The sequence below is a fragment of the Neovison vison genome, chromosome X, assembly GCF_020171115.1.
Source record: "Neovison vison isolate M4711 chromosome X, ASM_NN_V1, whole genome shotgun sequence".
In the NCBI taxonomy this organism is placed as follows: Eukaryota; Metazoa; Chordata; class Mammalia; order Carnivora; family Mustelidae; genus Neogale; species Neogale vison.
The window spans coordinates 91,052,590-91,068,070 of record NC_058105.1 but is presented as its reverse complement, the minus strand read 5'-3'; the positions used below and the strand labels follow the sequence as shown (position 1 = coordinate 91,068,070).

Here is a 15,481-nt window from a genome sequence, read left to right as displayed (position 1 = left end):
CCTGTGCTGAGCTTCTTGAATCTGTAAATTTATGTCTTTCTCCAAATTTGGAGACTTAAAAATTTTTTTTTTTATTTTTAAGTATTTTTTAAGATTTTATTTATTTGAGAGAGAGTGAGAACGCTAAAAAGAGAGCACAAGTGGGGATGGGGTCTGCAGAGGAAGAGGGACACGCAGACTTCCTGCTGAGCAGGGAGCCAGTCTTTTTCCTCACTGTTCTGCTGGTTAGCAGGTTGGATCATCTTTGTCAGCTTAACTCCAAGTTCATGGACTCTTGCCTCTGTCATTGTCATTCTCCTAAGTCCATCCCATGAGTTGGTTTTCTTATTTCAGATAATTGTGTCTTTTAGTTCTAAATTTTCAATTTCTTCTTTACAGTTTCTGTAATCTTGAGAATTTCTATTTATCCATTTATTTCAAGTGTATTTACCTTTATCTCATAGAGCTTAGTTGTAATTGTTGCTTAAATGTCTTTGATAATTCTAGTACCTGAGTGATCTCAGGATTGGCATCAGTTGATTGTGTTTTCCCTTAATAATTGGTCAGACTTTGCTGGTTGGTTGTTACATTGAATAATTTTAAGGATTATTCAAGGATTCTATCTTGAATAATGGAGATGGTTTTGTTTTTAACCTTTGTTTACTACGTAATACACCTGGTTAGATTCAGACCACCAATTTTGTCTCACCTTCTGTGGGTGTTAATTCCATTCAGTTCAGTTTTCAAAGATTTTGCCATGCTTGTTTGGATCTTTCCTGTGTATGCACCATTCAAGGGTTAGTTTGAGATTTGAGTGGTGATTTAAGTCTTTGTGCAATTATCAAAGACTTTGCTGTTCTGCGTTGGGTCTGTCTCATACATTTGTCACTCCAGTGTTACTCTCAGACTTGAGCTGTGGGTTTTATTATAATAATAATTTTTTATTATTTTTATTTTTAGAGACTTTACTCATTTATTTGTCAGAGAGAGAGAGCACGAGCAGGGGGAGCGGCAGGCAGAGGGAGAAACAGGCTCCCCACCAAGCAAGGAGTCCAATGTGGGACTTGATCCCAAAACCCTGGGATCATGACCTGAGCTGAAGGCAGGTGCTTAACCAACTGAGCCACCCAGGCCTCCCTGGAGCTGTTTAAATCTTAGTTTAGTTCAGTTCTTAAAGATTTAGTGTAAGGCTTTCCTTACCCCTGCACATATAACCCTTGGATGAGCTCATATGCCATGGGGACAGAGTCTTGCAAAAATATGAGGGGGGACAAAAAGGAAACCCACTGTATGAGCTGCTTCTCTACCTTTTGACTCCCCCTCAGAGTGCCGGCATTGTTTATTTTTTCAGAATCCTCAAGAAGTTGCTCTATGTATTTTGTCCAGAGTTATTCACTGCAAGGATCAATAGGAGAGAGAGGCTGTGGTAGATCTCCTCCATTGTGGCCAGTAATGAAAACCTTGGTTTTATTCCTTCTTGCTTTTATCTTTGTTATTTTTGTCCTTCTGCTAGTTTGAATTGAATTTTTTCCTTTCCTGGTTTCATATGGTAGAAAATTAGGTCATTGCTTTGAATGCTTCCTTTTCTAATGTAAGCATTGGGAAACCTTTGACTGTCTCGAGTACTACTTGAGCTGTTTTCACCCCTTTACTGTGGTATACAAGAAATTGCACATTTTATGTTGTACAACCTGGTCAGTTTTGACATGTGCACACATGAATCCATTACCACAATCAAGATAATGAAGCCATGGGTGCCTGGGTGGCTCAGTTGGTTGAGCAATTACCTTCAGCTCAGGTCATGATCCTGGAGTCCCAGGATCGAGTCCCACATCGGGGGAAGATTTTGCTTCTCCCTCTGACCTTACCCCTCTCATGCTTGCTTGTTCTCTCTCTCACAAATAAATAAATAAAATCTTTTTTTTAAAAAAGATAACGAAGTCATAGAATGAGCTGGGAAGGATTTCTTCCCTCTTCAGTTCATCGGAAGAATTTGAATAGAAGTTGGTATTATTTCTTCCTTAAATGCTCAGTAGAATTCCCCAGTGAAGTCATCTGGGCCTGGGGTTTTCTTTGTGGAAAGGCTTTAAACTATAGTTTCAATTTATTTAACAGATATTGGTTTATTCATACTATTTCTTCCTGAATGAGCTTTGGTCATTTGTGTCTTTCAAGGGGTTTGTCTGTTTCACCTAAGTTGTCAAATTTCTTAGCATAAAGGTGTTCATAATATTCTTTTACTCTCCTTTTAATGTCTGAGGGTCCCTGGTAGCCTCATTCTCGTTTTAAAGGTCCAATGACATGTAATAGTGAAAACTGTGAACTTCATTGGAAGGGAAATCTCTCCCCCAGCCAGTGCTTTGGGTGAGCAGTTTTCGTGGCAAAAGAAGCATGCTCAGCTTTTTCTTTCTTTACTCTCCTCACTAGCTCTTCTCCCTTCTCCTCATCCCCCACTCCACAACTAGGCCATCTCTGGCTCCCTGGATCCCTGGCTGAAGCAAGTGTGGAAGGAAGGATGTACAAAGGACAAAAATAGTTTGACCTGACTGATAAAGATGTAATCTGGTATTGGGGCCCTCTGCACACAGCACATTCCAAAGACCAATTCTTCTTCCTGTCCTTGGCACTTTTGTGGTTTCCTGGAGATGCTTTGGCTAGTGCCCTGATTGCAATTTTCTCCTTAGAGGCAGTGTCTCTACTCCAGCAAGGCATTTAGCGTATCTCCTCCCCGTTTAGCAAACCTCCAGCCCCATGGCACACCTCCAGTCTCTCTTTGCTGAGGTCACCTTGATGCTAGCAGGAAGTCCTCTTTCCAGAGTAACCCGGCCCTGTTCACATCCTAAGGGGCCACATCAGCCCTGTAGTTTGTGTCTGTGTGTCCATCCATACATGTCCAGCACCTTGATCTCTTTAGCCCCGATGCAACCTCTTTGCTGCCACGGACTGCCTGAGCCCACCAACACTTATAGGTTTTCTAGGAGCACACTAGGTGCCAAGTCCTCTGTGTCCCCCAAACTCTAGCCAACATGTGTCAAGCACATTGTCTACTTGAAGTCCTTACTAGACTCAGGGTCAGATGGATATACTCCTCCCACCCGTAATGTTGGAGAGAGAAAAGGCTATGTTTTTGCCACAGCTCTCCCGGAAGCTTCTTTGACCTTAACCTCTTGAGGTATATGTTAGTGCTGAGGGACATGAAGTGGTTTTGACCTGCTCCTGTTAGGTCCTGCAAGGGACTCTGGACTGGAGAAGTGCTTGGTAGAATTGTATTACCAGCCTTTGAAATAAAAAGAGTGAGCTTTTTTTTTCTTGTGATGAGAATTTTTAAGATTTACTCTCTTAGCAGCTTTCAAATACATGATACAGTATTATTAATTATAGTCATGTTGCTTTACATGGGTTTTAATACCATGTTAAACCAATTCCCTAAGAGCATGGGTTGCAGCTGGGTGGGCAGACAGGGCTTCCTGAAATGTCTGCAACTTGAGGTTTGGAACAGGAAGCAAAGATGTTAAAATGTAAAGCTCTGTAACTTTTTGTGGCCGAACTGTTAGTACAGACAGGGCGTGATTTAGACAAGTGCCGCCCAGTAGAACTTTTTGCACTGATGGCAGTGTTTCCGCTGTATATATAAAATTGTAGTGTGGACACACTCTTTCCATTTTAGTAATCTGTTAAGTGTGAATTGGTATCTTATTGTAATTTCCATTTTCCATTCTAGTAAAGGTATTTATCATTTAAATGGCATTGACTGTTTGGATTTCCTTCTCTGTGGCTTCGCTCTTCATATCCTTGGTGTTTTTGTTGGGGTGTTTGTCTTTTTTTATTGATTTGAATGACTTCTTTATATATTCTAGATTCCAATTTTGTGTATAGTCAGTATCTTAGTTTGGGTTATTGATGGCATTTTTTGAGAAGTTTTTATTATAATGTAATCCGATTTATCAGTTTTTCATTAGTTGGTGCTTTTTGTGTAAATTGAAATAATTTTTTTTTTTGGTTGCGGTCATAAAGATATTGTCACATAGTATTCTTCTGACACTGGAAAATTTTGCTTTTTTACTTTCTTACAATCTGCCTGGAATTTGTTTTTATGTAATTCATGAGGAAGGAGCCCTGAGTTCACCTTTTTTCACCACACGGACACCCACTCGTATCATGCCACGTATGGAACTCTTTCTACCATGGTATGTGATGCCTCAGTCAGAGGTCAAGTTCCTCAGAGGCGTGGGTCTGTGCCCGGGCTCTCTATTTTGTTCCATTGGTCTGTTTGTCCTTCTGCCACTATCATTATTCTAATGAGTTAAAAAAAAATGCGAAGCTCTGAAAACTGCTTGGCACTTAGTGAATGTGATATAAACGTCAGCTGCTCCACCGTTCTTACGTTACTGATATTAGTAGTAGCTGGTCGGATGCTCCCCCTTATCTCCTTTGACTCATTGGTCGTCCATATAGGAATTTTAGGATTAGTTTCTCAAGTTTATGGGAAACCCTGTTTGGGATCCCTAATGCAACTGCACTGTGTTTAGAGACGAGCTGGGAGTGGGCTGAGGATTGGCATCTCGACACTATTGAATTTTCCCATCAGCGAATTCTTAACTCAGCTTCTCTTTTCTGCCATTCAGTAGTGTTTTGAATTTGTCTTCAGGAAGTGCTTGCACATCTTTTTAGATATCTCTTAGTTATTATAGCAATTGTGAATGGGATCTTTTTTTTCCCTGTGACAGTTTCTAACTGGTAAATACTGGTACATGAGAACGCTAGTGATGTTTATACATTCAGCTTGTGAACAGAAACCTTTCTAGATGTTTTTCTTAATAATCATAGTTTTTAGATTCTCTTGAGTCTTTTTTTTAAAGATTTTATTTGTTTATTTGACAGAGAGAGATCACAAGTAGGCAGAGAGGCAGGCAGAGAGCAGGAGGGGGGAAGGAGGCTCCCTGCTGAGCGGAGAACCTGATGCAGGACTCAATCCCAGGACCCTGAGATCATGACCCGAGCTGAAGGCAGAGGCCTAACCCATTGAGCCACCCAGGTACCCTCCCTTGAGTCTTCTGTGTAAACACTTCTCTTCATAAAAACAATCTTGTCCTTTCCTTTCCAATTATATATTTTCCCATCAACTGATGAGTGGACAAAGAAAAGGCGGTATATATATATATATATATATATATATATACACACAATGGAATCCTACTCAACCATCATTGCCATTTGCAATGACATGGATGGAGCTAGAGTGTATTATGCGAAGTGAAACGAGTCAGTCGGAGAAAGACAGATACCATATGATTTCACTCATATATGGAACTTAAGAAACAAAACAGATGAACACAGGGGAAGGGAAAGAAAAAGAGGGGAAGGCGAACCATAAGAGACTCTTAACTATAGAGAACAAACTGAGGGTTACTGGAGGGGATGTGAGGGGGTGATGGGCTAGATGGTTGATGGGGTTTAAGGAGGGCATTTGTTGGGATGAGCACTGGGTATTGTATGTAAGTGATGAATCACTACATTCTCCTGAAACTAATACTACACTACATGTTAACTGTGATTTAAATTAAAAGTTAAGAAAAACAATTACACATTTCTTTCTTTTTCTTATGTTAGTCAGGGCCTATAGTGTAGTGTTTAATAGATGCAGTGATAATGAATTCCTTATTTGTTTCTGATTTTAATGAAAATAGTGGGACAGTGACAGTAATATAATGATAGGCAGTATCTGAATGCTTCCTGCGTTCTGGATACATCGTACATACTTAGTCCTCTGATTAACTCTATTAACTAGGCTAGTTGTGATCCTCATTTTATAGATGAGAAAACTGAGGCACAGAGAGATGAGAGAGCTTCTCCAACTCCTCCTTAAGTATATTTGCTTCGGTATTTTGAAGGCTCCCTTTCACCAAAAGCTTCTTTTATATTCCTAGTTTGCTAAGACTTTCTCAAAAATTGTGAGGGATGCCTGGGTGGCTCAGTTGGTTAAGCATCTGACTCTTGATTTCAGCTCAGGTCATGATCTCGAGGTCATGAGATCAAGCTCACATCGGGGTCTGTGCTCAGTGCAGAGTCTGCTTGTCCCTCTCCCTCTGCTCCTCTCCTGCTCATGTGATCGCTTGCTCTCCCTCTCTCTCAAATAAATAAATAAAATCTTTTAAAAAATCATGAATGGATGTTGTATTTTCTCAAATGCCTCTTTTCCACATCTATTGAGAAGATAATTTTTTCTCCTTTGATCTGTTAATGGGGTGGATTATATTACTAGATTTTCTGATATTGAACTGTTCTTGCATTCCTGTGCTAAACTCTAATTAGTTGTGAAGGATTTTTTTTTAATTCATTGAATTTGGTCTCCTCATGTTTAAAAGTTTTGCATTAATGTTTAGAAAGGAAAAGGAGCTTAGGGTTCCTTTCCTTGTGCTGTCCTCTTACTCTGCTATACACAGTTATATGGGCTGCATAAAACATACTGGGTACTTTTCCTTCTTTTTCTACTTCCTGAAACTGTATTGACTGATACATACCTGTTCTTGTGAGGTGATATCATCTACAAAAATATCTAGATAGGATGCCCTTTTTTAGGGCAAGACTTTTTTTTTTAAGATTTTATTTATTTATTTGACAGATAGAGATTACAAGTAAGCAGAGAGACAGGCAGAGAGAGAAGGAAGCAGGCTCCCCGCCGAGCAGAGAGCCCAATGCAGGGCTCGATCCCAGGACCCCGGGATCATGACCTGAGCGGAAGGCAGAGGCTAAACCACTGAGCCACCCAGGCGCCCCTAGGGCAAGACTTTTGATCAAAGAGTATATTTAACCATTTTTAAAATAATTGCTGATTTATTCATGTTTTGTACCTCTTCTGCCAGTTCTAGTCATTTTTTTAGCCAATTATGTTTTGTTTGAGATTTCTAATTTACTGACTTACGGCAGGATTCCCTTGATGAAAAGAAAAATAGATTTGATTTTGTCAAAGTAAATCATGGCCAAGGTTTAAAGAATAAAATAAGTGTGATAAAACTATAAGGAAAGTCAAAGGCATATAAACATAAAATTCAGAATAGTGATTACCTGAGAAGAAAGAAAATGCAGTGGGCATATCAGCTTCAAAGGTAACAATAATTGGGGTTTTTTGTTGTTTAAGTAGGCTCCACACCCAACTCATGGGGCTTGAACTCACGACCCTGAGCTCAAGAGTCACACGTTCTAATGACTGAGCCAACCAGGCACCCCATGATAATTTGTTTTTTAATGAGTGGAGGATAGGCAGGTGGTGGTTTGGTTTTTTTTTTTTGTATCACTATAATTTACTGTATCTTCAAATAATTATACAGAATTTTCTGCTGCAGAAGATTGAGACTTAGCTCACCTCATTGCTCCTACCACTCACACACACACTGGCACACAGAGACTTTTGGTTCCCCCAATATTCCCAGTACGATTATACCACAAATACAGTTTCCAACAGTACTGTTGTTTATGGCATTAGGACTATGTAAACACTGGACACAGTTGAGCCATGCAGTAATCTAGGATTCATTTAGCTTTACTGCATAACTTTTTGTTTCTTTTGGTTAATAATTGTTTTGTTTCTTCCATTTGCTTCTTTCTCTATGTCCTTACCACCAGTTCAACTCTAATACTCCCTTATCCAGCTGTCGAGAGTGACTCTGAGTGGCTCCCCAGCTAGCAGGTGTTCCATCAGTTCACGCCCCCGAGTTTGTGCGGAGCCATTTGACCCTCTCCCTTCTGGGTGACTTCTCCTTACTCCTGCTCAGGCAGCTGCTGTCCTCACATCCCTCCCCATTATTCTGGGAATTTCCTCTACTTTTTGCATTGTTGGATTTCCCCATTTGCTTTATGCCATGACTTCTTCCACGTGTCACTGGAGCATTCTTCCAGTACCTAGCTAAGAAAGAATATAGGTCCAGGGGAGGTAAATTTTTTGAGATTTTTTTTTTTATATCTAGACATGTTTGTTATCCTTGTCCTAGATGGAGAGCTGAGCTTGGGGTAGAGTTCTAGGATGGACATTTCTTTCCTGTAGACTTTTGAAGGCATTGCACCATTGTCTTCTGATTTTCAGTGTTCCTTTTAGGGCTCTGAATATATTCTGATTGTTGATACCTGGTATCAATTTTTTTTCTGTCTGTACACTTCTCCCTTCACCCTTTATGTCATGCCTTCTGACATTTCTCCATGTGCCCTGATACGGGTTCCTTTTCACCAGTATTGCTGGGCATTGGGGTAAGAGATAAATCCCCACAGGCTTAGGCTCCTTTCTAGTGCAGAGCCAAGATGCTGAAGAGCTAGACAGCTACATTTCAGGTCTAAGTGGCAAGCCTGTTTTTTTGTTTTGTTTTTGTTTTTTTTTAAAGCCCTTTTCACTTTGTGGAAGATTCCAAGGTAACCCAGTAAAAACAGGCACCTTGGGTCAGAAAATCATCATCTTCAAATCAGCCTCTAATGGTCAGGCATCTAGGCTCCCAGAAGAGCAAGAGGTGTCCGGTGCCCCCAAGCAGGCAAAATAGTCATCAATATAGGGAACATTCCAAAAGCTGAATTCCTGGACTTGAGCCAGGAGCCAGGACTGCTGTGTGAGCCCTCACTTGCCCGCTACCTTTACTGGTGCTCTTCGTTTCATGTGGCTTTGCGTTCCCATATCGTGTCCTTTCCTTCTTAGAGCTGAGCTTCAAGTTAGGTCAGATGGCACAGCCGATGTGCGGATGGGGCTTAGGTGGAGATCCAGAACAGGACAGCCCCGCAGGCTGCTGTGAGGCCACCAGTTTTCACCACTTACGGGTCAGACCTGGAGAGCTAGTGGCTTGGGTGAGAAGAGGTGAGTAGTGCCAGGTGAAACACCACAGATTTGGCTGTTCTCACCCAGGTTCACTGGTTCTTTTTGAGTAAATGCTTCTTAATTTGTTGTATGCTTTTGGTCAATTTCCGAAGTCTTCAAAGGATGGATATTGATTATTTTGCCAGTATTTCCATGGGGGAGATTTACTGAGATCCTCACTGCCTTTCCAGAAGTCCTGCCTTAGGGCATTTCTCTTAAAACTACAGAAAAGTACATGGGACGCCTGGGTGGCTCAGTTGGTTGGACGACTGCCTTCGGCTCAGGGCGTGATCCTGGAGTCCCGGGATCGAGTCCCGCATCAGGCTCCCAGCTCCATGGGGAGTCTGCTTCGCTCTCTGACCTTCTCCTCGCTCGTGCTCTCTCTCACTGTCTCTCTCTCTCAAATAAATAAATAAAATCTTTTAAAAAAAAACTACAGAAAAGTACAGAAAATCATCATCGTAACTAATACCCTTGTACTTACCTCCCAGAATTAGCAAATGTCAATATTTTGATACTTGGTGGTGGTATTTTTTTTAAACTGTAGAAATAGAGGTTTACAAATAAAGGTGAAGGCCTCTTTTCCTCTCCTGAGGCCTGTTGCCCTTATTCACTCCCCAGGCAAACAGTATTATGAATTGTGAGTATCCTTCTCATCGAAGTTTTTATACTTGCAGAACATATATTTGTATCTGTAGTCAGATTAGCGGACTTGAACTATAAGGTTCTTTCTAAAACTTTCTTTCTGTATTCAGCATTGCCCTTTGAGTCTTATCTATACTGATACATTACATGTAGTTCATTCATTTTAACTCTGGTATAACATTCCGCCATCTGACTGTTACAGTCCATCAGTCCATACCTCCATTACTGAGAACTTCGTTGTTCCTTAGAATTGTTGCCATTCTTGTACATGTACCCTGGCTCACACCAGCAGAATTTCCTCTGTGGTAGAACTACAAGTGGAATACATAGTAGGGTATGTACCTTTTCAACATTACTGGATGTTACTCCATAGAATCAATTTGCCTTGTATATTTAAGAGTTCTTCATCAGTTTGGGGACCTGCCCGGCCCAGTCAGTGGAGTGTGTGACTCTCGATCTCAGGGTTGTAGGTTTGAGCCCCGTGTTGCAAATAAAATCTTCTAAAAAAAAGTTTTGCATCTATTTAAGCGAAATTGCTTTAAAATATACTCCTATTCTGTCCTTATTTGCTTTTGGCATCAAAGTCGATCTGTTTTATGTAACATAAGCATTGTTTTACCACCTGTGTTTTGGTTATTAAGTACCAGTACATCTCTTTCCATAATTTTATTTTCAACATTTCTCTCTCATTTTGCTTTAATTGTCTTTGGAAAACATAAAGCTGATTTTGAAAAATACAATTTGGGGTGCCTGGGTGGCTCTAGTCATTAAGCATCTGCCTTCAGCTCAGATCATGATCTCAGGGTTCTGGGATCAAGCCCCGCATCGGGCTCCCTGCTCAGCAGGAGGCCTGCTTCTCCCTCTCCCACTCCCCCTGCTTGTGTTCTCTCTCTTGCTGTGTCTCTCTCTGGCAAATAAATAAAATATTTTTAAAAAAGAAAAGTATAATTTAATACGGTTGCCCTTTAATGAATGGGGTTAATATATATTGTGCCATTACTGTGTTAGTATTTCTTGTATTTTCTACATATCCTGCTTTTTCTTTACCTCTTTTTTTAGAAGACTTTATTTTAGAGAGAGCTAGAGAGCAAGCAGGGGTAGGGGCAGAGGGAGAGGGAGCAAATCCCAAGCAGACTCCATGCTGAGTACAGAGCCCAACACGGGGCTCCCCGTGACCCAAGCCAAAATCAAGAGTCGGATACCCAACCTACTGAGCCACCTAGGTGCCCTCTCTTTACCTCTTTTTTCCTGCCCTTATTGCATTTTTAACCCCCTCCCCAACTTTTTCCCTTTGGTTATTTTCCTCCTGAAAAATTTAAGTATCAAGCATTATTGTTAGCCAGGCTTTGTGGTGTGGTAAGTTCCCTACCTTTTCTTGTCCAAAACCACTTTTATTTTATCATCTTTCTTTGAGATAATTTATGTGGGGATAGAGTTCTAAGATGACATCAAGCTTTTCTCAGGACTTTGAATACATTGTTTAATCTTTTGGCTCCTTGCTGATGAAATCTAATGTTGATCTCATTGTTTCTCTATAGGTGATTTAAGAAATGTCTCCATGGTAGCTTTCCATACTTACTTTCTGACTTAAAACTCTTGTTTTTCCGCTAAACTATGCCCAGATTCAATTTTCCTTTTATTTACCACACTCAGGACTCTGGACATTCAGTGGTAGGATGTACCTTTCTTCCATCTAGAAAACTATCAATCATTGTCTCTTCAAATATTGCCCAACTCAGGCATCCCCGTGACTACTACCAAATTTAGAAATTTTTGAGAAGGACTCTTGGGACTCCACATACCATTGTATCTACAGCTATGCTTTATTACAGCAATGTAGTAAAGATAGTCTACTAGATCACAAGGGGAAAAAGACACCAGCAGAATCTGAATGCATCCATGTACAGGATTCCTTGTGCTCCCTCCCTCCCATCTAGGGTCACACAGGGCACACTTCTCCCAGCAGAGAAAATGCAATAACATGTGTGCACACAGAAGCCCATTAGAAACTCAGCACCCTTGGTTACTCTGCATGGCACATACCAAAACTCCAGACTCACAAAAGGAAAGGAAATGTTCAGCATAAATCGTATGGTTTGTACAAGCAGCGTTATCCGTTAGGGAATGGTGGAGATATTCCTGAACTCCAAATTCCCAGATGTCAGCCAAGGTCCAACCTTGCAGGCTAGCCTTTCTTTTTCTTATTTTTCTTTTAAAGATTTTATTTATTTATGTGAGAGAGAGCATGAGAGGGGAGAAGGTCAGAGGGACCTGCTGAGCAGGGAGCCCAATGTGGGACACAATCCTGGGACTCCAGGATTATGACCCGGGCTGAAGGCAGTCGCTTAACCAACTGAGCCACCCAAGCATCCCAGGCTAGCCTAAGTATGGGAGTCTCGGGGCTGCTCTATTAATCCTTTCCTGGGCATGTTGCCCCTGGCGCTTTCTGTCTTTTCTTTCCATTTGGATTTTATATTAAAATCTGTGTTGGAACTTACGTTTTTCTATTTGTCTTACCATATTTCCATTTTTTTAGCTCTGTATGTTACATTCTGGGTGATTTCCTAAGATCTGTCATCTGATTCATTAAATCTCTTAATCTGTGACTATTCTACCATTCAACCTCTCTATTTAGAGTTTCAACAATGCCTATATTTTCCATTTACATGTTTCTTTTCTCAGATGTTCCTTTTTTTTAACCCCATAATGTAGATCTTACGCTATTTCTTTGAGTATTTGAAATTATAAACTCTAGATTGTTCTTTCAGCTACAGTTCTAGGAATGGGGCATCTTTAAATGTATCTGCTGAGTATCTCTCAAGATGGTTCATCTAAATTATTTTACTGTGAACACTTCAGTGAGAATTGGTTTTCCTTAGAAGTTCTGTGAGTCCTTAGCTATAAAAACATAAGAATATATCTTTCAAGTTTGCTACTGCTAGGAATCAGTGAATAATAGGACCAATTTTTATGTTAGTTTTTCAGCTTGTGGGCCTCTGTACTATAACTATGATGTTTTCAGATTGAGTTACATTACTAGGCTTTTGCTTTCTTATATATAAAACCTTTCTTTCCAGTTTCCTTGACCAGTGGAGAGTCTTTCTAACTCCCCATTAGCAAACATGGAAGCCCCTTGTAATTCCAGCTGTAAGTGGGAATTACATACCAGTTTCCTGAGCATTTTTACCCTTTGGTCTGGATTTTACTGCACATCCTCAAGCTTCAGTTTCTCTTCACCTCATCGCTTTCAATTTCTGCTTCACTTTTGACACCTAGTACTTTTCTTGGTTTTGAGCTTGACTGTGTATTAAATTACTTTTGTTAAATGTGGGCCAGCATTTCCTTGTGTTTACAGTCAGAGGAGGTGGCGTTAGTGAGGCACTGAGGGAGCCCGCCCGCATCAGCTCACAGCCTGTTGACAGGAGTTCACAGCAAGACATTTATGAACTAATTTTATCCCCTAACATTGTAGTAGAAGTATTTACAAGTTTGAAGAGTTCCTTGCATTTTTTTTTCTAGAATTCTGGCAAGCTGATGACCAGATAGACGACCACAAGGAAAGCCGAGACCAACCTCAGTGGCAAGCTGCATTAGCGGACAAGGAAGCACGGAAGGATCAAAGTGGCCAAGAATTCACAACCTTGAGGAAAATCGTGTATCCAAACACAGACTTTATTTTTATAAGACAAAGACTCCCTAAATATTGTTCCTGGGGACGGTGTTCAAAACACAATTTAAGCTTTCTTTGTCAAAATAGAAGCTATGTAAGAAAGAAAGATGGTGAACGTCAGGCACATTGGAAATTGTGCTTCCATTCTAATCTCAATAATGCTCAACCTGCAGAGAAATTTTTTGAGCCTAATCAACATAGAAGAACCCTCCACCAGAAGCAAGCACTTAATAAAACCCAAAGATTTCAAACTAAGGAGAAACTCTATGAGTGTGCTGAATGCAGTAAAGTGTTTATCCAGAAAGCAAACCTTGTAGTACATCAGAGAACTCACACAGGAGAGAAGCCTTATGAATGCTTTGAATGTGCAAAAGCCTTCAGCCAGAAGTCAACCCTCATTGCTCACCAGAGAACTCACACAGGGGAGAAGCCCTATGAATGCAGTGAATGTGGGAAAACCTTCATCCAGAAGTCGACTCTGATTAAACACAAGCGAACTCACACAGCCGAGAAACCATTTGTATGTGGTGAATGTGCAAAAGCCTTTAAGAGTTCCTATCACCTTATTAGACATGAGAAAACACACCTTAGACAAGCATTTTGTGAAGGAATTCGCTGTGGTAAGTCCAGCCTTATGCATCCAAGGACTCACAAGGGTGAGAAACCTGAGTGCAATAAACACAAGAAGATCTTTGACGAGAAAGCCAACCCCATTAAACACCAGAGGTCTCATACAAAAGAGAAACCTTATGAATGCAGTAAATGTGGAAAAAGCTTCAGGGGAAAGTCACACCTCTCTGTTCATCAGAGGATTCACACAGGAGAGAAGCCTTACAAATGCAGCATATGCGGGAAGACTTTCAGTGGGAAATCACATCTCTCTGTGCATCATAGAACTCATACAGGAGAGAAGCCTTATGAATGCAGAAGATGTGGGAAAGCGTTTGGTGAAAAGTCAACCCTCATCGTACATCACAGAACTCACACAGGAGAGAAACCCTATAAATGCAACGAGTGTGGGAAAGCCTTCAGCGAGAAGTCACCGCTGATAAAACATCAGAGAATTCATACAGGAGAAAGGCCCTATGAATGCAGTAACTGTGGGAAGGCTTTCAGTAGGAAGTCAACTCTCATTAAACATCAGAGAATACACACAGGGGAAAAACCCTACGAATGCAGTGAATGTGGGAAAGCCTTTAGCGTGAAATCAACTCTCATTGTACATCACAGAACTCATACGGGAGAAAAACCCTATGAATGCAGGGACTGTGGAAAAGCCTTCAGTGGGAAGTCAACTCTCATTAAGCATCAGAGAAGCCACACAGGAGATAAAACCTTTTAAGACACTTGAGCGTGAGATAATGTCACTATTCCTTATTTCTCATTATGTATCCGTTCATCCCGGTCAGTAACCTTATAAATGCCAAGAATGTCGGAAACTCTTAAGACATTATTTAATGTTCCTTTAATATAATAAATGGTACAAAAGCATAATTCCAGGAGCATGCAGTAAATGTGATCAGATTTTTACCCAGAATTCTTACCTGTGAGTGGAAAATTATATATCAGAGAATTCCAAGGTGGCAAAATTGTGAGTGTATTGACGTGAGAGTACCTTGAGAAAGAATTTAAATGTCATTGCCTATCAGGGTATTTATGCTTAGGAAGAACTAAGAATTGAATGAGTTTAGAAAACTGTGTTAGCAATTATGAAAGAAACATGTTCCATAATTTTTAAAAAGATTTTATTTATTTACTTCAGATAGCATGTGCATGAGTGGGGGGAGGGGCAGAGGGACAAGCAGACTCCCTGCTGAGCCTGGACCCTGAGATCATGCTCCGAGCCAAAACCAAGCCAGTCACCCAACCAACTGAGCCACCCAGGCACCCCCATGTTCCATATTCTACACCAAACATTTTGTGGGAAAGGTGCAGAGGTTGCAAACAAGCACTTAAATATAAAAAGTGAGGTTCACCGTGGAAAAGAGTATCACATTTTTGAAAGAACAGTACAGAGTATAAACCATTAATCCCAGCTGGGGCAAACTCCCCCATGTTACTTCTTCTTCTTCTTTTTTTTTAAAGATTTTATTTATTTATTTGACAGAGAGAAATCACAAGTAGACGGAGAGGCAGGCAGAGAGAGAGAGAGAGAGGGAAGCAGGCTCCCTGCTGAGCAGAGAGCCCAATGTGGGACTCGATCCCAGGACTGTGAGATCATGACCTGAGCCGAAGGCAGTGGCTTAACCCACTGAGCCACCCAGGCGCCCCCCCCCCCATGTTACTTCTTAAATAGAAAAATTGCTCCCTTAAATAGCGTGAGAGAGGATGAATCATCAGGATCCCTGGAACAA

The 15,481-nt window shown here is 40.8% G+C and overlaps 1 protein-coding gene across 6 annotated transcripts in view; it reads left to right on the top strand.

Annotated features, from left to right (window-relative positions):
• The window catches only part of ZNF674 (zinc finger protein 674), a 49,138-nt gene extending 34,517 nt beyond the window's left edge, over positions 1–14,621 (top strand). For all 6 annotated transcript variants that reach the window (XM_044235360.1, XM_044235359.1, XM_044235357.1 and 3 more), the window contains one exon: positions 12,977–14,621. In XM_044235360.1, the coding sequence (XP_044091295.1) occupies positions 12,977–14,469 (1,493 nt within the window). In that variant the 3' untranslated portion in view covers positions 14,470–14,621. The remainder of the gene's footprint in view (positions 1–12,976) is intronic.
• Positions 14,622–15,481: the final 860 nt, after the last annotated feature.